The sequence below is a fragment of the Homalodisca vitripennis genome, chromosome X, assembly GCF_021130785.1.
Source record: "Homalodisca vitripennis isolate AUS2020 chromosome X, UT_GWSS_2.1, whole genome shotgun sequence".
Classification (NCBI taxonomy): Eukaryota; Metazoa; Arthropoda; class Insecta; order Hemiptera; family Cicadellidae; genus Homalodisca; species Homalodisca vitripennis.
In genome coordinates this window covers 24,252,048-24,273,803 of record NC_060215.1, presented here as the reverse complement: position 1 = coordinate 24,273,803, position 21,756 = coordinate 24,252,048, and the positions used below count along the sequence as shown (strand labels likewise).

Below are 21,756 nucleotides of genomic sequence, written 5' to 3'. Positions count from 1 at the left end.
GTTGGTTTTTCACTTTCGACCGCTGCACTGGCTTGTGGAGTAGACCTTTCAGGTAAGGTATGTACAGATTGCTCTGACACCTTCGTGGTCTCCTCCACTTCCATCTCTTCAGAGATGCTTTTTTCAGTGGTGACCGTCTCAGATTTCTCTGAAATCTCCTCTACCATTGTAGGGTTTTCTGTGTTACCTTGGTGTTTCTTTTTCAGTCTAAGCTGAATTTTCTCAAACTTGTAGCCAATCCATGGACCCTCCTTCTCAAGTTTGTATGCTGTGGCGCAGTCAACTGCCAGGGTAAGTAGTACTGACTTTCTCTCGTCGCTTCTACGCAGAACGTTCCATTCTCTGACAGAGAGCTCTTTGTTATGTACCTTCAAGAACTTCATTATCTTGTCGGTGGTTTCATGTATACTATCAGGAAGATAGACAGTCGCAATTCTTGCACGTGGAAATTTCTTCCTCTGGTACAATCCTCAGACTGGCCCCTTCCCAAGGCTTAAGGGAATCTTGCTTTCCCTTAAGCCATTCAGCTGTTTCGGTGTTTTCACAGGTGAAGATCAGAACCCCTTGTCTCGTGTTGATACTTTAGAATCTTGGAGAGTAGGGACCCTCCTGTTCCTCCAAGATAGCTTCCAGGATGAAGCTCTGGATCTTCTCCATCTGTTCCGTCGTGAGTAGGGTCTCAGGAAAATTGGAGTGTAGAACCCCCACCCTTATACCTTCTACTGCTTGTTTATAAGAAGGTTTCTGGGGTTATGCAGATTGCTCCTTATGTTCCCCCTGTCTTTCTTCGTTCTTTGTTTTCTTTCTCCGATGAGCTTCCGGTGTTGATCCATCGGAGTGAGGTCTTTTTGATTATTTCCCCTCCTTTTGATTGATCAGTTGTTTATTTTTTTCTTCTGGAATTGGTTTTAAGGTCGATTCCCTGGCTTCTTCCTGAGAATAACCTCTTTTCCGAAACCAGATCATACGTTTCCTGGCGGCTCCACATAGTTTAGGCAGTACTGGGAGCAGCCTCTCGGCTTTTGCTCCCTCTTCCTTCTGGTGATCGCCCTCCAGTAGACGCAAGTCTTCTTCATCAGTTTCGACTCTAGCCGAGTCGGAGGTTTGAGGACTTCTACTAGGAAGTCCGCCTGTTTTTTGGGTTTGTTCAGTATTGCTAGGGTCGGAACCCATCATCAATCCCTCTATGTTTTGTGAATTTTCATCCACTTTTTGAGTGCTACAAGAACTCTTTGGTTTGGTTTAATTATTTTTTATTTGTTTACTCATTTTTTGTTCCCACAAGTAGTGGAGATCTAAAGGTCACCCCAAGCATTGTCCCGCTCTACTTGAGGAAGGCTAGGTTTAAACTGGAGGTTGCCAGGTATCCAGAGTTCGCATATTAACGACCAAGCATTCCCTTGATCACGCAGCCCCTGGGCATAATGCTGTTCCACCTTGGCTTGGATACAAAGGAAATCTAGATTTAGAATAGTTATAGATAGATTTTTGCGAAGATTACCCGACAGGTGAGAGTAGTAAGAAAAGAAAAATGAATGTTGTGAGGATAGTTTAAGGAAAGGCCACCAGATCAGCTCAGCCTGATCGGAATAATCAAAGAAGACAAGGTTTGGATCAGGCAGTTCCCAGGTGCACGCGCACGAAAAGTACAGCACTTTAGAAGAGAGAAGGTGGCTGTGCGTGTGCTTCGTGGACGCTCTGGCTTGGCACATGTGTTGGGGTATGAAGACCCCGCCACTTCCGCACTCATGATTTTTCTTGCTGACAGCGTTTGCAGACACTTACTCAGTTTCTTGGCCGAACGTGTGTGTCCCCATTCCATTGACTGGTGTTTTGTTTTACAGTTGACATGCTTTACCCAAGTCTAGTCTCCGGTTACAATACAAACGATAACTAGTTTTCGACTCTTGTCATAGTCTTCCCAAAATGTCAGTGCTGCAGCAAGCCTCTGTTTTTTTTTTGTGGTCATACGTTCGGATTTTCGGAACTCACCTGGCACAAAATTTGTGGTAACCAAGTTTACCAACCACGATTTCATGAACTAAACTTTTCATAGATCAACTTTTAAAGGGTCGGGAGTTAAAGATGGCTACTTAAATACCAATGCAAACTTTTAAATTTTGCTATCTTTAGAATTGCTTTACAACTGTTACGTTTGTAATATGTATTTACGATGTAATATCGGAATCAGAAATGTATTGTCTTATAACATTACATGATGTAGTATATAAAATATACACTGAACAGGTGACTCATCAGTAACTAAATATATTCTTACCTTACAAATAAAGAAAAATTACGGACATAATTGATAATTAATGGATAAATTATGGATATTATTAATGGATGTTCATAGTTAAATTGTTGACTGTTCCATACTAATTTAATTTTCCCAAACTGTTATAGGAAACTCGTGTTAGCTGGAGAAAGTGAGTGACTTGCAGTTTAACATTTATTACATATTGTTATCTGAGATTATTAAATAAAAGTAATGTCTTCACACATGATAATAATTGGAAAGGAGTAGGAAGAGAATTAATTAAATATCTTACAGGGACATTTTATGAAAGTAACCCTTATACTGTTCTAAGACATTACTTAAATTAAATTGTTTATTAATAAATTTAAATAAGATCTGCACATATCCTGCTACACTATTAATTGTCAAACAGAATAATGTATATTACAAAATATTAATGAAGTTTTTCATAATATCAATCAAGGTATGTGAAGGAAACAGGATTTTTCCAGACATTTTCCATTGTACACTGATACAAAAAATCAGCAACATTATGTTTTGAGATCTGGAATTTGATCTCTTCCTCAGGCGAGTAACTAACGTAATATATAACTACAAACTAGGTTAAAATAACCAAATCATACCTGAGCATTGTGACACGTGTACGTCAGTAATCACAACAGCCATGTTGTGTGTCAACTCCATGACTAACTAAAACATCCATTTTGTAAAATCAAAACACTAATTATTAAAACTGAACTACAGAAAACGGGTCACAATTTGTCTGCTACCACTCACCAACCACAGAACTGATCAGAGGCGAAGTATAACCTAGATTGTAGTTATGTGTTAGGTTTGGTACTCTCCTGAAGAAGAGAACAGATTAGAGATCTCAAATTGTAGTGTTATGGATTGTTTTTTATCACTGAACAATAGCAAATGTCCCGAAAAATCCTGTTTCCTTTACAATCCTTCCATTATTATGGACTTTGTCTGCCTTAACATTCCTTGCATTAGAAAACCAAAAAAATACATCTATTCTCACAGCCAGTGGGATTACCATCATAATTATTTTGAACATTTGAAATGGCCATAGTAAACACAAGACTAATCAACTGTAATGACGTCAATGTGGAGCTGATGAACTAAAGAAACAAGTATGCTTAGCTGTAGTGTTGACAGGAGCACTTCGGCAGCATTACAACAAAACAGCACTTACTTTTTGGACTAGCCTTGAGTTTATTTTGAACACATTAAATATCAAGTGACATTTATGTCACTCTTTACTTTGTCTGCAAAAAAGACTAAACACTATTGATATTTCAATAATATACAACAGTCTGAGCCAGCTATTAACTAAAATAAATATTGAACTAGTTGGTGGTGCCAACCAATAAAATTAGTCCAAATTTGAAATTCTATTAAATATTGTTTGAGTTGAATGGTTTACTTTAAACAACTCTGTTTTACTAGTTATGATCTAATTGATTTATTTTTGTTGAATAAAAGTTATGTTGCTTTAATTGCAGAACCAGTAAAAGAAAAGTCGTTAGGTCTTTTTACAAAAGTTGGCAATATCTTTACAAGTACACCAAAACAACCAGCACAAAAAAAGAGGAGGTCTGTACGTAAAGATTATAAATTTCCCACTCCCATTCCTTTTGACGAGTTTATCAGACAGTTGGATAATTCCGCAGGTAAGTTATTTTGTCTGTCAATGAAGAGAGACAGAGACACTGAGTTACTAAATATTGATCCTGTGTAATATTTCCTCATTTCATTTCATTCAACAACTTCATATATCATGCTGAGACAGTGGTATAGCTACGTTGCAGACTTTCTGGAGTAAATTGTAATTTAGTGCTCTCTTAGAGGATACAGTATTTATCAATGGAGAACTAACAGCTGAAGTGGTATTTCCAGCTAACAGGCACATCACTTACCCAATTATAGGTTGGTGTAGGGTGCAAGATAAAATGGAAAGATCTCGGTACTCGATTCTGTGACAAAATGAATAAAAACCTCAACAGAGCTACGGCGTTTAGTGTTCAGCGGAATACACGGACAAAGTGTTTTCATCTCTTTAACACAGCTCAAACTTGATTGACGTGCGTGCACGAAATACACTAGATTAAATAATATGAAGGAACTCGCAGATCCTTTTCATCAGACCAAATACATCCTGTATAGCTGTATTCCAGAAATGTCTTTATAATGGAACAATTAACTGAAGATGATTATGGTTATGGAAAAGTGTCTGGACAGAGAGCTTACAGCACAATTGTTGTGATACACAAACTTGTGTACGATATTTAAAACCAAATAAATGAATGAACACTAACTTGGTTGTAATTATTTCTATACCTTTACCTACTGATGTCCCCACTCCCACAACTGCCAATAGAAGTATTCACTTCTGTATTGCAGTTTCACTTTCCTTGATTGCACTAGTATGGTTCATTTACCTTTTCTATCCTGGTCTTCCCCAAATGTATTTCTTCACTTTTCTTTTTTTATTTGCCACATTTACATCATGTTGTTCTCCCCCTACTTCTTTCTGTTTTGGGGGAGCCTCCAAGGTATAAACTAAACAAAGTTAAAATTATCCTACTTTAAAGGTATATTACTTTAAAATTATTCTATTAAGACTTTCTGTATATTGCTCACTTATATATACATGTTTCGAATGCTTGTAAACTTTAGGAGTTCTTTAACTTCTTTTATGTTTGGACTTATCATTAATTACTCTTTTTTAGAATGAGATGACTTCAGTTCATCCTACTACACATCATTACATTCATATAATCATATTCAACTCATATAAATATTGCACAAACCCTTTAAAGTAGAAGTATTAACCCTTTTGATGCCATGAGCAAAAAAATGTTTTGTGAAACATTCTGGGATATTTTTAGTGTATTTAAGAATGGTCTAATAAAATCATATGTACATATAGTGTGAAAATGTCAAATGTCTTTATATGATTTATTTCACTGACTAATTTCTTTTAAAAAAACTTTTGTGTTTTATCATTAAAAACATAACTTTTTTATTTTTAATATTGTATTGTAATGTAAAAAGGTTTTAAACAAGTAGAAATCATGTAAGAAACACTTACCTTTGTCCTAATTCTTACTATATAAATAAAGTGCAGCAAGACAATAAACAATTACAAGATTTTTATGAAGTTTGCAAAACGCTAGCAAGAGGTGTTCTCTGTAACAAATATTGGATATATCTACAGACATTGCTTTGAGAAATTATCAAACGGTTATTCAATTCATGTTTAGTAAAGTTTCAACCAGAAATGTTATGAAATATAACAAAAATAAAATAAAATAAAAGTTTACCAAACTTCAGGTCATGGCTCTAATATTTCAGGTTCACAAGAAAATATTTCAGAAGTATTTAAAATAAGCTTTACTGATTTTAATTATAGCAGAATTGATTAGCTTACTATACTATAATTTATTACACTGTCAGTAAAAACCAAGAATCTTTTCATTGTAAATAAAATATTAAAATAACAAAAATTAAAAATGCAAAAAGTCTCCAAATTTTGATTGATTTTTATTTACCAGAAATTTTCCTTCCAATCCTTTTAATTGAATTACTTACTGATTAATTAAATGTAAATTTGAAAAACTAATCTTGATGTGATTTTTCTTGTGTTCCAGAGAGTGCAGGGATAGAATCCATAGAAGAAACAGAACAAGTGAGCGATCGTAAGGAAAGAGACCAGGAGACAGCAGATCCGGAGCCAAAACAGCCGATGCAGTTTGTAGAAGAGATCAGACAAGGCGAATCTCAAACGACACAAACTGGAAGTAGACCTGTAGAAGCCTAGTCTACAGCACGCAATCTCACATTAGTTTCCAGGGACCATTGTTATCCCAATTTTTCATTATCAAAATTTTCAAGTTATCAACATTGTCATGTTTTCATAAATTATTGAAGTATTTTAAAAGTTTAATGTTTTTAATAACAACATAACTTTTCTATCTGTGAAGAAAAATTCTTTGTTATTTAATTATTGTGATATTTATTTAAAATAAATATGTATTTGTTGTATGTGAGTTTATTACATTTTATAATTAAAACGTTCATTCCAAAGAATTTTTCTTTCAGCGTAAATAACGGGGAAAGCTTTCATTTGTTGTGTGTGCCTTGATCTGAAATGCCAACACTAACAATAGTCTTTATTTGTTGTGTTTTTAACAGCATGAGTGTCATATTTATTATACAGGGTTATTATAAAAGAAATCAGGTTTCAGTAATTCGTAAGAAGATAGTAGGGAAATTTCTAGATGTTATAATAGTATCTATGAAAGCCTCCAACCCAAAAGTTTGTTTACAAGCTGTTCTAACCTTAAAATCAGTCCTTGTATTGTTGTTGTGGTGAGTTTAGTGAGTTATTTTATTCTCAGATAAAGATAAATCAAAGTGTGTTTTATTGTTAAACAATTTCAAGAAACTGGATCATTTAAGAAACAGAAGTTAACCGGCATACCACACTTACCAGAAGAAACGGTTGAACTAATTAAACTATCAGCAATTAGAAGTCCTGGGATGTCCATCCCTTGTTGAAGCGTTGAGTTAGGTATTCCAAAAACAACAGTTCACAGAGTTTAACATACAAAACTCAAATTACATGCTTATAATATCCAGATACATAATAGAGCCTTTTTTTTCTTTTATGATAACCCTGTATCTGTTCTAATGTTAATCTATGTTCGGTATGTGCAATCTCGTTTAAAGAGAATAATAATGGGATATTATTGAAAAACATTCATACAAACCATGAGATAGGGAAAGCATTTTGAATTTGAGTGCTATTTTACCAGTTTCTCAAGGCACTGCTGATCATAACCGATAATAATTTATTAATGTTATCAAACTGTGATGAACTCATTAATCTTCTATAACCTTATTTTCAAATGGGTTTGTTATCCATTGTATAAAACTTGGTCAACTATTACTGATGTAAATAAAAATAAAAACGGTTCATCCACAGTCCATTAAGCAAAAGAGTGTGTAGTTTTTCTATTGTATTTTTGTAAATAAACAAAAGTTGTTAAACTAAAAAATATTTTTAATACACCTAATACAACCACTCTTTTGTTTTCTTTTTTAATTTATTGTAAAATTTTTGTTTTAGTAACGTTATGTTGAATTTTTACTTTTAAATGTTTCCGAATTAGATATGAAATCGCTTAACTCGATTTTGTTATAAGTGAGTGATTGAATTTATAAATTTTAATGTTTGTATTAGGGAATATTTCCAAATCGGGTACCTGGGACTAAATAATATTGCCACTTTATAATGTATAAGACTTATCCACATAGTCACATTTTTATAAATATTCCAGACCTGTAAAACCGAATGTTTTAACTCTCTCCCGCTCGCATTGTTTCCAGGCGCTCACGGTGCTTCTAACCTCAATTAATTCGCTCTGCCGGTCGCGCTCGGTAAAAATACGTGACGCCTCAACTTACATACGTTCTGTCATTGTAATTAACTATAATTATACATATTCATTATTTTACTATATATTGGTTCAATGAAGTTGACTGTACGAGACCAGGGAGGGGGCACACGGACAGCTGGGTGCCGGTGGCGCGGGATTGTTTGTTGCGCAGTTACTTGGTGAAGGTCATTGTCTGGCTCGCCGTCACTGCCACTGTGATCACTCCGAACTACATTCTCAATGCCACCAACCATTTCACAAGGCTCTGGTACATCACTAAACTCACTTGAATCGTCGCAATAACTACTAATAACGAGATCGATTTCACTGTCACGAAGTGTACGGCTACAACCCGCCATTGTTTCCGCACAACTAATACAAATAGCAAAATAATGGAATAAATCTACTGTAAAAGTAAAGTGAATGGTCTCCTGATAGCAAACAACCCGTAGTAGTACAACATGTTGCTACTCGAGAGCAGCACTTATCGGCTATAGTGGGTAAAGCAGTGCGTGCCGATCTGTGCCGTTTAAGCTGCAGTGGCTATGTGGTGGCCGTGCCGATTCATGCCTTGCGAGCGGGAGAGGGTTAACATCAGTTTCTATTGTTGTAAGGAATTGAAAAAACACAACATTAAAATGGAAACATTAATTTAAAATCTTTTGATAATTCGATGCTACGAGCCATCTCTCGTATATGAGCCATTAGTACAGCGCAAAAACCTGAACTTTTAGATTGAATCAATTCTTTTTGTAAAAAACAACACCTAATTGTTTACTTTTACTTCTGATTGTTGAAGTGAACTTCGCAGTACATCATAAATAGAATTTTCTTCACTTTTGCAGTGAAATTCAATAAAATGAAGCTAACATTGGGTAAACTGATGTTTTCGGCGATCCGGATCTTGTAACCATCAGACTCAAGAGTCCATTGTAATTACATATATTCAGAAAAAGAATATGCCTGCCAATTAAGGACGGTTCTTTGTTTAAAGTTTGTTATTGACAGTGGAAGGTTCGAAAGGATAACAGGATTTCGGACATTTGCCATCTTTATAGGTTATAAAAGGCATAACACAACATTTCGAGGGTTTGAATCTATCCTCTTCGTAGGTAGTGGGAGGTATTAGTACATACCAAAATAGAGAATAGAAAGAAGAAAAGAAGAGAAAGAAAAGGGTTCAAACATACCCAAAGGCTGTTTGGAGTGTAGTCCAGACTCGCTGCAGAGAATGCAGTATCCAGTGCATAAACAACGTAAACTCTTAATTGAAATAAATATAAAGTGCCAGTCCAACAACAAGGTAATAAACTGTACGAAACACTTTTCAAAGCCATGAATGAACTTAATTTTATAGCTTTGTAGTTTTTGGTGTTTATGCTTGTTGTTGTCTTCACTTCCACGGATTTGTTACTAGTGGCTTAATGGTGTAACAAAGATATGCTTATGTGATGATTTGGTGAGCAACACTGTTACCTAACTCAGTCTGGTTACAAATCTTGTTATATTGTTTGTGGTATATGATTTTATTTATTTTAATTAGAACATTGCTTCGCTTTTATTTTTGTTTATAGATAGTTTTACTGGGTGTTGTGACAGTTTGGTGTGGAATGTTTTGACTTGCCAATTCTATTTTTAAGTATTAGTTGATAGCTGCTTTGATCAAGTCGTTCAGAATTAATAAAAATTTAAGCATTCATATAATGTTTGTTGCATTTTTTTAAGTGTGAAGTTAATTTTAAAAGTTATAGACAAAATTATCCTTTCAATTGGCTCTAATTCCCTTTTAGAATCAGATGAAAAAGTATAATTCATAAAGGAAACAGGATTTTTCGGGACATTAGCCATCGTTCAGTGATACAAAAAATCAGTAACGGTACAATGGCAAATGTCCAGAAAAATCCTGTTTCAATTCAATTCAATTAGTTTATTGCCGTTAAATAACATATGTTACAAATAGGCTTTGTCACATAAGTCAATTAAATGGTAGCACAATTATATAAATAAAATAGACATTTGACTTCAGTGTAAATTTGATGTAAAATAATTTGTTGTTTATCAATGTGTTTTAATCTAAATATAACAATTAACAAAATATAACAATGAACAAATATAACATTAACAAACATAACAATTAATAAAATTAACAATCAATAAATACAACAAATAATAAAAAATTACAAAATATGAGAATAAATTATGATTTATAAATATTACACCTAAAATATTATGTCATCTAATGAAACATTGTAGAATTTGTCTAAACTATAAAAAGCTTTTTTTAAAAACCATTTCTTAAGAACTAATTTAAAACTATTTACAGACAAAGACTTTACATTTAGAGGTAATTTGTTAAAAAGCTTTATGCCAATATGTATGTAATTACTTTTCGTCTTACTTAGGCATACAAATTTCTCATCAATAAGGTTTTTATTTCTGGTGTTATATACATGTTTACTGCTTCTTAAATTAAATTCTGCATAATGGTCTTTAACATACATAATTGATTGAAACATGAACACACAGGGTAACGTTAGAATACTTAGACCAATAAAATGCGGTCTACATAATTCAGTGTCCCCAATTCCCACTATACATCTAATCAACTTCTTTTACCATATAAAAACCTGTTGAGCCCCAGAGGAGTTTCCCCAAAGAGTTGTACCGTATAATAGGTGACAGTGAAAAAAAGAGTAATAAGCATTTAAAATAAGTTCCCTACTGGTACATGTTTTTAGTTTCCTTAATAAGAAAAGAACTTTAGCCAATTTTTTACACAATTTATTTGTATGTTCATTCCAACTAAGCTTGCAGTCTAGATTTATTCCTAGGAGTTTAACAGATCTATTCTCAGTGTTGTTAAGCCAAAAAACAATTCTTTCAGTCTTATTTTTATTAAGTAATAATTTATTATTTTCAAGCCATATGCAAGACTTTTTAAATGTGGTTTCACTGTCTTCGAGTAATATATTAAGATCTTTTCCTGCATTTAACAATGTTGTGTCATCAGCATATAAAACACAATTACTGGATAAGAAACTTGGGAGGTCATTAGTAAAAATAATAAAAAGAAATGGTCCAAGTACTGAGGCCTGGGGAACCCCGTTTAATACTTTTTGCAGGCTTGATTGTTGTTCACCAGTTTTAACCATTTGATATCTATCCATCAAGTATGACCTTAATAGATTTAGCTCATTTTGCACAATACCATAAAATTAAAGTTTTGTGATAAGAATATCATGAGACATACTGTCAAATGCTTTATTTAGGTCCAACAAGGTTGCATGAGTATAATTTTTTTCTTCAAATCCTTGAAATACATAGGACACTATATTTTCTATAGCATTGATGGTAGAAAGACCATTCCTAAAACCACATTGACTTTATGATAGAAATCTATTTATTTCAAAGTACTTATTGAGTTGTTCCTTAATTATAGCTTCTACAACTTTTGACATAACTGGGACTAGTGATATTGGACGATAATTACTTTGAGAGTAAATATCTCCTTACTACTTACTAAATACTCCTTCTTAAAAACAGGTATTGTAATGGTAAGTTTCAGACACTTAGGATAAATACCCTCAAAAACATCCAGTTTATCAAATAGGCCAAAGGACATAGCAAAACACTGTAACATTGCTTTAATACATAATTTGATAAACCATAAAAATCTTCGGACTTTGAACTACTGAGTTTTTTAATACATCTTTCTACATCAAGTACAGTTACATTATTCCATTTAAAATTATTTACAATGTTAACATGTGTTGTTTCTAGCATTTTGTCTGCATTTACAATATTGGCTGGGTCTGCATTTGGTATAATATCATTACAAATATTTACAAAGTAATGGTTAAAATTTTCAGCTGAGAAAGGAAAACTATGATTTTCTTTGCTACTCTCTCTCTCCCCAGTTCTGAATTTATGACCTTCCAAGCTGCCTTACACTTGTTGTCAGAAGTAGTTATAAAATTATTGTTGGCTCACAACTTTGCTATTCTAATTTCATACCTATAGATCTTTTTTAACCTTCCATCGTTAAAAACAAACTTCAAACAAAGAATTTATAAAGGTTTATACTATTAATTTTCATTTTTAGTAATGAAACGGATAAACGTGTAAACCATGAGTTTTGTAAAACTTTAATATTGTAGGGCTAATAATGTGTTGTGTTACGATACAATACTAAAGGGACAAAAGGACAAGAAAATATCCCCTGTCACCGTGACCCTGAGGATCTATTGTGACTTAACCTTAAAATCTAGACAACCAGTCATCTTGAAATATTCCACCTCAGCAGGTTTTAGAAATCCTGTGTGCAGTTGTCTTCCTGATCAGGATAATCGTTTCACAGTCAACAATTTTGTGTATAGCAGTCTCCCTGCAGAAGTATTTCTTTTTCATTATTAGTACAGAAGTAATTCATTATTTCTTTTTGTTCTCTTAGGACAAGAAGCTGAGAAATTGCAATAGTCCTGAAAGGACCTTTGCACTGCTTCCAGAGTGACAGGATATTTTGGATAGGTAAGGTTGGGAGTAGAGGCCACCTCTTGCTTGAGATAAATGACAAAGGATTTTGGGTATTAATCTCCTTAGACAAGAGGAGGTCAGCTCCGTACCTACCCTTCCAGTAATGACTTGGAAATTTCGAAATAGGTTAAATAAAGTCTGTTATTTTTAATCAATGAAAACAAAGGGTCGCTCATCTAGGCCTATTTGGAGGTGGTTTGGTGACAGGAAGTATGACTTATCGTGTATTTTTCGATTCATTATGAAACATGGAAACTACTAGTAACATATAATGAAGTTTATTTTGGTCCCCAATGAAGGAAAAATCGTCCAAAAATAGTGGCCTCCCCATGATATCAAAGTAACTGATTTTATTCATACCGAAACACGTAAGCGATTTTAGGTTTGGACTATAGAACAAGGTACGTTCTAGCCTATATAATGTTGCTATTTGTAGTCAGTGGCATTGAACATTTTAATTACTAGATTACTTATTGAATGAAAATACTATGTATATAACAAATAACAAGTACTTTAACATGTTTTTCAAATTAAATTCATCTTAAATTAGTAATACTACTCCTAAAAATAAGTACAGCGTGAGGGTGGGACAAACTGCTTTTTGATTAACAGCCTCTCATTACTAAAAGCCATTACACAATGTTTAACAAAAATACATTATAATAGTACAATAGCTCATCTTCAATGAAAAAATAAAAGTTGTATCTAATTGTATTTGATGTTTTTATTTATAATAACTTGCTACCAACACAGATCAACAATTTTCATAATATATTCACACATCTGAGTAACTGAGTGTAGATAGAAAATAAACATTTCAGGAAGATACAACAAATCACAAACCCCTCCACTGATATATATCAGCCCTAGTAACAGTTAATGTTTTTCAATTTAAGTAAAGGCATAGCGAGGATTTTCAAAAGAGGGTGTTTTTCCGTGAGTCTCTACATATGGAGAATGAAACAATCCCAATAAAAATAAAACCCAGAATTATAAGTTGTATTGTGTCAAATACAAAATTTAACTTGTTGGCAACAGATTGCTGCTGTGTATTGAGACCTCATGAGGAGTTTTATGACTCACACAACCCTTCTACCTATGCCACTGGTGTTGTTAGGTGTGTAAGAGTTTGTGATGATAATTTAGACATTGAATAGCAAAGGTGGCAACAGTTGTTGAAGCTGATCCCAAATACCACTTTATAACCAGTAAGACAGAATTGGTGGTAAAGTTGATGTTTAATGCCACTTCTCAACTGGAAAAATAGAGTTGGTGATGGAACTGATCCCTAACATAATTTCACACTCGCAAGACAAAACAGAATTACTCGTAAAGCCAATGCACAGCCAGTTGGCATGAGTTGATTGATGCCGGTGCAAAACATACAGTTGCAAGATAATATATGATTTTGTAACCTCAAGATAAGACCAGCATTTAAAAAAATATTAATATACGAGTTATATACGTACATGTTTAATTTTTGTCTATCCAGTAGAAAATATATATTAAACTTAATAAGGTCAGGGAAGCTCAAAGTTATATTTCTATAGGTCATATATCTCAGTGTGGTGGCAATCATATATCACAGATGTTGGTTTTACCAAAATTTAATATCGATACAAGTATTTTAATATGATTCCAATATACTGATTCATATGCATGGTTCGGTGGAAGTCAGAAAAACGCTTAAATGGATAAGGTTAAATAATATTCTGTTTTATATGCCTCTACTGCTACTACTACTACTCTTGACTACCACAAGTATCGAGACTTGATGCACAGACTGGCTCAATGTACTGAGCTTGTTACTGAACCGGTTACATGTATGTCAGGAATTTTCAGCTTTGTCTTAGAGTTGAGTGGAAGTTAACAACGTACATTTATCATTCCTAATTCAGTATGTTTGTTTTTATTTAGATTTTTGAACTGAAAATACGTGAGGACTTATTATTTTCCTCTGACAACTTCAAGGAGAACGATCTGTCTGAGTACTGCCTTGATTATGAATCCTTCAGAGAAACTTTTCAATGCTATAAGTTGTTTCCATTTGAAATCTCTCTACGAATGTGCCACCTAGCGACTAGCGCTAAAAACACTCGCTATTAGTGACTGGCGAGCAGTGGCAAGCGGAGTGTCGTAGATCTAGTTTACTTAATCCATCAGTGGCCACAGTGTAATAAATGTGGTATTGCGCAATTGGGCTTACGCTTTACACATACAGACTGGGGAATGCCACTTGGCGACTGGGTGAGCTATTCAATTCACAAGAATCGTGCACGAGTGTCTCAGGATATTGTTTCAGAGACCTTAAATGGGCAACGGCTCGTAACGAGAGAACGGGTAGACAGAGCCGAGCAGTTCCGACTACCACCGACCAACCCCAAACATTTGAGGAGTTAGGGGAGGGAAGGGCTGATGGGTGAAACGATGGTTGCGACTCTGATGGTGGGTAGGTGAACCACTTACACTGTCTGTTCACACCTATCCCGCAGGGATGATATATTTTCTCAGAAGTATTCATAATCAAGGGTACTGCACGAGTATTTTATGTAGGCTACAGCATGTGTGTGCAACAATTACTGGTGGTTCTTTAGTATAGTGGCTGTGGTTGTAAATGCTTTATGCTTTGGGTAGCATACTGTGTGTGAGCTGCATCTTTATTGTATTTCATCACTTGATATTTCCCTTGATGGTGACTTGGAGGGACAAACATTTGTTCAGGAAAGTGTGGTAGTAGACTGATAAATTAATTTACTCAGTGGAAATGTAATCATGTTTTAATTGGATCAGGATCATTGGATGAATCTCTACATAAGTTTATAGTTTTAAAAATGTACTGTATTATGAATATGTAAGAATTCATAAGCAATTATATAAATTATCAGTAATCAGACTTAAAGATGCCCTGGCTGAACTAATGTGAATGAGCTCTTTACAATTACATTTTTATAAGAAAGAATTCACAAATCATCTGTTTCAAAATTGATCAAGACCCAGAAATGTGTATCAGTAAATAAATTCAGAAATATTTTAGGAACAATCAGTATTGAATCAACAGAGACATTATTGTGAAATGATTCTGAAATGGTAGTTATAAAAATCTTTAGTTGAGAATCAATGTTTCCTGATTTTGTATAGTATTTATATTACCATACAAAATGTCTTCTGACCACCTTTTACGCTAAGAACAGATTTAAAGATCTTATATATATACATGCAAATGCATTTTTAGGTTTTTAATATGTGTATAGGTTACTAAAAAAATCTCAAACATGTTTACACTTCATTGTTTAAAAATTAAAAAAATATAAAGTTTATAAAAAAACTAAAAGGTTTTTTAGTGTGTATTTATTATATCTTTAAAATGAGACTTCTTCCATAAACCTATGGCCAAAAATAAGAGCGTTGAAATGTTTGAGGTTTATTATTGTTCTTATGAGGTAAAACTCCTGGTCTTTCCACTACAACCAGCTCTGAAGTTGAAGGTCATGTTTTAATTTAGCCATTTGAGTGCTGTAAATGTAAATGTAACTTTTCCATGTAGTGTGCTCAGTTTTCTGTAAAATCTTGTAAAAGTTTCTAACTACTTTATTTTACAATATGTTTTAGAAACTAAGTTTTAATGTTGCTTTACAAAATATACATTATAAATTTGGAATAAAATTCAACTAAAAATATCTAAATATATTTTCAGAATTCCTTTTTTATAATATTAACACGATTGTTTTTGTAATATTTCTATAAGCAATTAAAAGAAAAATAATACTCCAAAAGCAAATGTAAGAGTTAAAATGTGCAACTTATCAACATGTTATAAACAGATAAAATTCTTATTTTGTCTCAACATGTTTAATGTTTTCATAAATGAGCATATTCACATAAGTCTTGTATTTTATACAATTATTGGCCTTGGTAGACTGTACAGGCTGTAAAAAGTCCCAGTATGACTTATTAGTGTTGAAATGTCAGTTTGGTATCATAATGTCATAAAGTAATGTTGTATTATTGAGCAATAGCAGACAGAAAAATACATTGATAAAAACAGCAATAAAATCCAGACTTCAGCAAAGACATAAAAACCAATGTGATTGATATTTAAATATTAATATTTTAGACAAGCATGTGTTCAAAAACATATACGATTTTGGCAGTATTTTGACTCATATTTGATCACATGACCCTGGATACTTGCACTCAAAAGGTTAATACTGGAATGCACGAATAGTTTTATGTATGTATTTTAGTCTTAAAAGTTCCTTTCGTAGTCAAGTACCTGTAGATAATAAAGTATATCATTCTTATTAGCAAAGTCAGTGTTTTGGTTATTGTGTATTATTTACTTATTTATTTTACATGAATTGTGTATTGTACTTCTTGTGACTGTAATTGGTTAGGAATCCTTACTTAATAACAAAATTATGTTATTTTTTCATCAAAGATTTCAGAATTTTTATATTTTAGTTTTTGTGGTTGTAGAATTAAGGATTAAGTTTTTTCCAGTCTATACTGAGCTTGTACTTATATTTTTATGTTGCAGTTGTTTAGCCACATGCGTGGTGGAAGTAAAGTAATTCCCTTCTCCACTTATTAATATTTAAGTTAAAATCTAATTCTTTTAGAAAGGTTTTTATTTGTTTTTAAATTCCTTTATTGGTTTTGTCTCCTTTTATTAAATAGAGGGGGAGGTAACAACACTATATTTTAAAACTAAATTCTACGCTACAGGGTCTGTATAATAAGTAACCGGACTGACTTCAGGAAATTTTTTATTGGCAAAATATGTACAATTTTTCTTTAGAAATCTTCAAAGTAGTCCCCATTGGAGTCGATAACACGCTGATACCATATTTTCCAATCCCTGAACGCTCCCTGAAGTCGGCAACCTCGATGTTGTCTAGAGCCCTCATCGTAGCACGTTTAACGTTTTCCAGAGTCCCGAACCGCGTCCCCTTAAGGTGTCTCTTGATCTTGGGGAACAGAAAGAAGTCCGGTGGTGCCATATCCGGGCTGTAAGGAGGCTGTGGCAACGTTGCCCTCGACTGTTTTGCCAACTGTTCGGTGACGAGCAGGCAGGTGTGCGACGGTGCATTGTCGTGATGGAGAATCCACGAATCGGCAATCTCCAGACGGACTCGGTGAACCCGGGCGGTTAGTCGACGGAGCACCTCTCTGTAGTACTGGCCGTTTACAGTTTGACCGGGTGGTACAAATCTTTGTGAACAATGCCTTTCACGTCAAAGAAAGCAATGAGCATCGACTTCACCTTCGATTTGCTCATGCGCGCTTTTTTCGGTCGTGGTGACACCGGTGTGTGCCACTCCGAACTCTGCCGCTTCGTCTCAGGATCGTATTCAAAAACCCACGTCTCTTCTCCTGTAATAACGTGGTTGAAAAACTCTGGTTCGGTTTGCAGTCGATCAAGGATTTCCGAAGCGACAGCAACACGACGCTTCTTTTGCTCATCAGTCAGGTGTTTGGGTACCAGCTTCGCGCAGATCTTCCTCATGCCCAGAGTGTTCTTAATAATGTTTTGAACGGTCATCTTATCAATTCCGACCTTATCTGAGATAGCCCGAATGCTCAGACGACAATCACTGTTCAACACATCACGTACTTTTTGCACATTTGTGTCTGTGTGACTCGTTGATGGAGGACCGACGCGCTGTTTGTCATGGACGTCATCGCTGCCCTCCCGGAAATTTTTGTGCCAATGAAACACCTGAGTTCTGGACAGAGCATCCTCACCGTAAGCCTCTTGAATCATTTGAAGAGTTTCCGGGGCCGTTTTCTTGAGTTTGACACAAAATTTAATGCTAAAACGTTGCTCGATCGTACTCTCCATTTTCACTCCGACGGGGTAACTGAACATGCACTTCGCTCTCGCTCGATACTAACTCTCCAAGCGCTTGGAGGCAACTGCTGCAGCCCGGTTCCCTTTCACTAGACCCCCCACCACCACTACAGCACCAGATACCAGTTAGCAGACGCTTTGACGGAGCGGGGCAGGCTCAGTCCGGTTACTTATTATACAGACCCTGTATTTCTAGAAAGACACACTTATCTTGTAGCCAAAAATGATAATTATATAAAGTTTGAAGTGTCATATTTTACTGTAAATATTAAAGATCCATCTTACAAATCATAGCTAATAAAATGTACATTAAAAATAATCAAATAAAAGCTTTCTATTTGTACTTCTAAAATGGATTTTTATCGGACTAAATATCATGTCAAAATAGAAATAAGTTATCCAATTCCTAAAATGTGTAACAATTATTTATAAACCACATATCTAAACCAAACAGAATAGACCACTTTTAATTAACTGTTATTTTTTATCACGAAAAGATTTTGAAAAGAAACAAATTTTTAAGTGGTTATTGAACTTGTTTAGTATTCTTTCACCTAATGGAACACAATGTGTGGGTTATTTCATAATTTTTAGTGACCACTCTACTTTGTGAAGAGAGACAAAATCAATTCCATATTAAACTTTATTGTGTCCAATAAAGATATTTCTTATGTTTTCATTTTTGTTTAATTAATGTTATAGATATATAAATATAAACAAGAAATATATTTGTATATTCCCAATGTGAATAGTCCCAGTTTTGAATGGGCAAATGTTACAAAATAAGGGTATTAATTTTAAAATCTTTAGTTCCACCACAATTTTAGAACAGAGGAATCCCAAAGAGTACTCAGAACAAATTTTATGTTATCTAATAAACAGTTCTAAGTAACATGTTCAATTATATTTCATTATACAATAAGTTAGCATGGATTGTAATTTATTTCCATACAGCTGTGTCGAGAATCGGAATAATGAACTTAATTGTATCATGAGTTAGTTACCTGTATCTCATTGGTGTTAACCTCTCTGACAAGTTGGTATGATTTTAATTGTCATGTCCAAGAATGAACACATTCTATACAGCAATAAATTGTGCTTTTTAATAAAAACTAAATTTACAAATTGTGCAATTACCAACTCATACAGTACCAGAGCAATGTGTTAATATGCACCACCAATCAATTAACATACCTATCATTTTATATGTAATTAAGTTTCTAAACTCTCATTTATTTAGTTATTAAGTATCTAGTCATTTACTTTCAGTGGAGAACTGTTATTGTTTTAAAAGTTGTATATTGTAAAAGAAGTGTCAAATTACTAGAAACGATCATGCCTTTAAAGAAATTATTTATTATTGGAATATAAATTTTCGATTGAAATATATTGTGTTCTGCAATACAAAAGTAAAACAGCCTACATATGAAAAATTAAGATTTAAGTTGGGTTTTCTGAATTCACAAGAGAATAGATAAACTGAGTATCACTTTCTATTCTTTGGTTTCTTGATGTACAGTATTGTGTTGAATCTGTATTTCAATACAATAGATATTCATAAAAAAGTGATATAAATGTTTCCAACTACATTTAAACTAATCCAAACTAAATTTAAACTAATTTAAATATATCCCTTTTTATATTTCTAAAACGATACTGATTTCAAATCAATAATTGAATTAAAGTTGAAATATATAAAGGGACACTCTACTTGGAGCATAAATTAGACTTTAGTGATGCTATTATGCCCATTCAAGTCACTGCTGAATTAAACTTTTGCTTGCAGAGCCGCAGGAGATAGTGATAAACCAGTGATCCCACTCACACTCTTATGACGAATTTTATACCATATTTTACTTTCTGTAATCCATCTATAAGGGTTGTCAATTTAATTAATTTTTCATTTATCAGAAGGTGCTAAAGACATAATATTTTCATTTTTACTTACATTTTGGTGCTTTCTTTTTAAATTATTTTAAATTTTTAACTGAACAATTCAGTATAATAGATAAGGATAAGGAGTTGTATAATAGAGTGTTTCTTTAACCATTTTAGGAGCAGGCCAAAATGTTATGTGTAAAAAAAACATTTTTTAATATTTTGTTTAATATTCCAAAAATTTTATACATGGAAAATGTGTGATTTTGTATGCTTTTGGGAAAATAATTATATCAACATAATTGTTTATTCGAACAGCTCTGGTTTTAGGCGTTAGGCGTATACAATACTTTTATATATAGTATTGTATATTTATTTTTTCTATATACACACACAATATATATATATATATATATATATATATATATATATAATTGAATCGTAAAAAGTAAGGGCTCTGTGGTGTAGTGGTAGCACAGTCACCCGGCTAGAGAGACATCCGGGTTTGAGTTTCGGCGGAGCAAGTACTTTTGTGATTCAATGTTTATTGTAATTAAATTGGCTATTGCCACTTATAAAAATTTAATGAGTGTATATATACATTATATATATTGTGTGTATGTAGAAAAAATCAATTTAATGTGTGAAAATGTAAGTTTGAAAAACCATTGAATTTAAGATGTTTTCTACATGGATAATGTAACATTTTGATTTTTCATGTAGTTTTTTATAAATGTATGGAATTTTAAAGCTCTAATATTTCAAATGAATAATCTGTGAATACGTAATCCAATCAGGTATATTTGCTAAAACAAAGTTTTTTTATCATGAATACAGATAAAACCTTACAGCCTACTTAAGAAAACAAAGCTGAAAACATACCTGCGTGAATATGAGACTGTCTTTCAGATGAAATAAACAAGTAAAGGGATACATATAGAGTACAAAATTAGTAACGTTGTGACTTGTAAATCATTAATATATTTTTCGAAAAATTATAAACGTCCGCCGGCAATAGATTGTAAGGCTGGTCTTTTTTGTGTAAGTTACGACAAGCGATAAATCGCACGGTTCTTAAAAGGGTTAATATTTCGCACCCTAGATTTTATGGTCAATATTTTTAGTTTTACTTATTACAGTCGTAAATGAGCTTTTCTTAAAATAACAAATCGTACTATTAAATCAGATTAACACTAAGTATTTTAATGGCAAAGTGTTTTAATTGCTTAAAACTTGTCTTAATTGTATGCTAGTAGATAGTAGACATCATGGATTCATGAGTGTGGTTACTCATTAGACGGGTGGTCACAGATATGGTCCTGGCCTTGGTGATGTTTAGCCTGTCCTGTTGGTAATGGTTCAGATTTAAGAAGTTGTTCATCTCCAGATTGAGAGTTTGAACCTAATCTAATTCAATCATAACCTAACATAAGGGTAATTAACAGTCTTATTTTGCTTTCTTTGTCAAGTGCAATGAATTTTTTTTAATTTTTTCAGTGCAATAAACTAGCTGTATTTTCATATATTAACATTTATATACTATAACACAGTACTATGACATAATAAATTAAACAAGTATAAATAAACATTACTGCTCACACATTAGCTATCAAATAGTTCAGAAATTAGGGATTGTTGGAGTAAAATTACAACTGCAAATCCTGGTACCTAATAAATGATGTACTAGCTCATGTGGATAGATAGATACACTACCAGAAAATCTAAAAACCCATTCCGTTTCAATTTTACAATATTTTATAATATGCAACTTGGGCTATGGTTACTTG

General features: G+C 33.3%; 1 protein-coding gene across 5 annotated transcripts in view; it reads left to right on the top strand.

Annotated features, from left to right (window-relative positions):
• Positions 1-6,310, top strand: part of LOC124368794 (endoplasmic reticulum junction formation protein lunapark-B) — a 69,732-nt gene extending 63,422 nt beyond the window's left edge. For 3 of the 5 annotated variants that reach the window (XM_046826169.1, XM_046826171.1, XM_046826170.1), the window contains 2 exons: positions 3,769-3,936; positions 5,917-6,310. In XM_046826169.1, coding sequence (XP_046682125.1) covers positions 3,769-3,936; positions 5,917-6,086 — 338 coding nt within the window. In that variant the 3' untranslated portion in view covers positions 6,087-6,310. The remainder of the gene's footprint in view (positions 1-3,768; positions 3,937-5,916) is intronic. The other 2 variants (XM_046826172.1, XM_046826173.1) reach the window with 1 other exon arrangement.
• Positions 6,311-21,756: the final 15,446 nt, after the last annotated feature.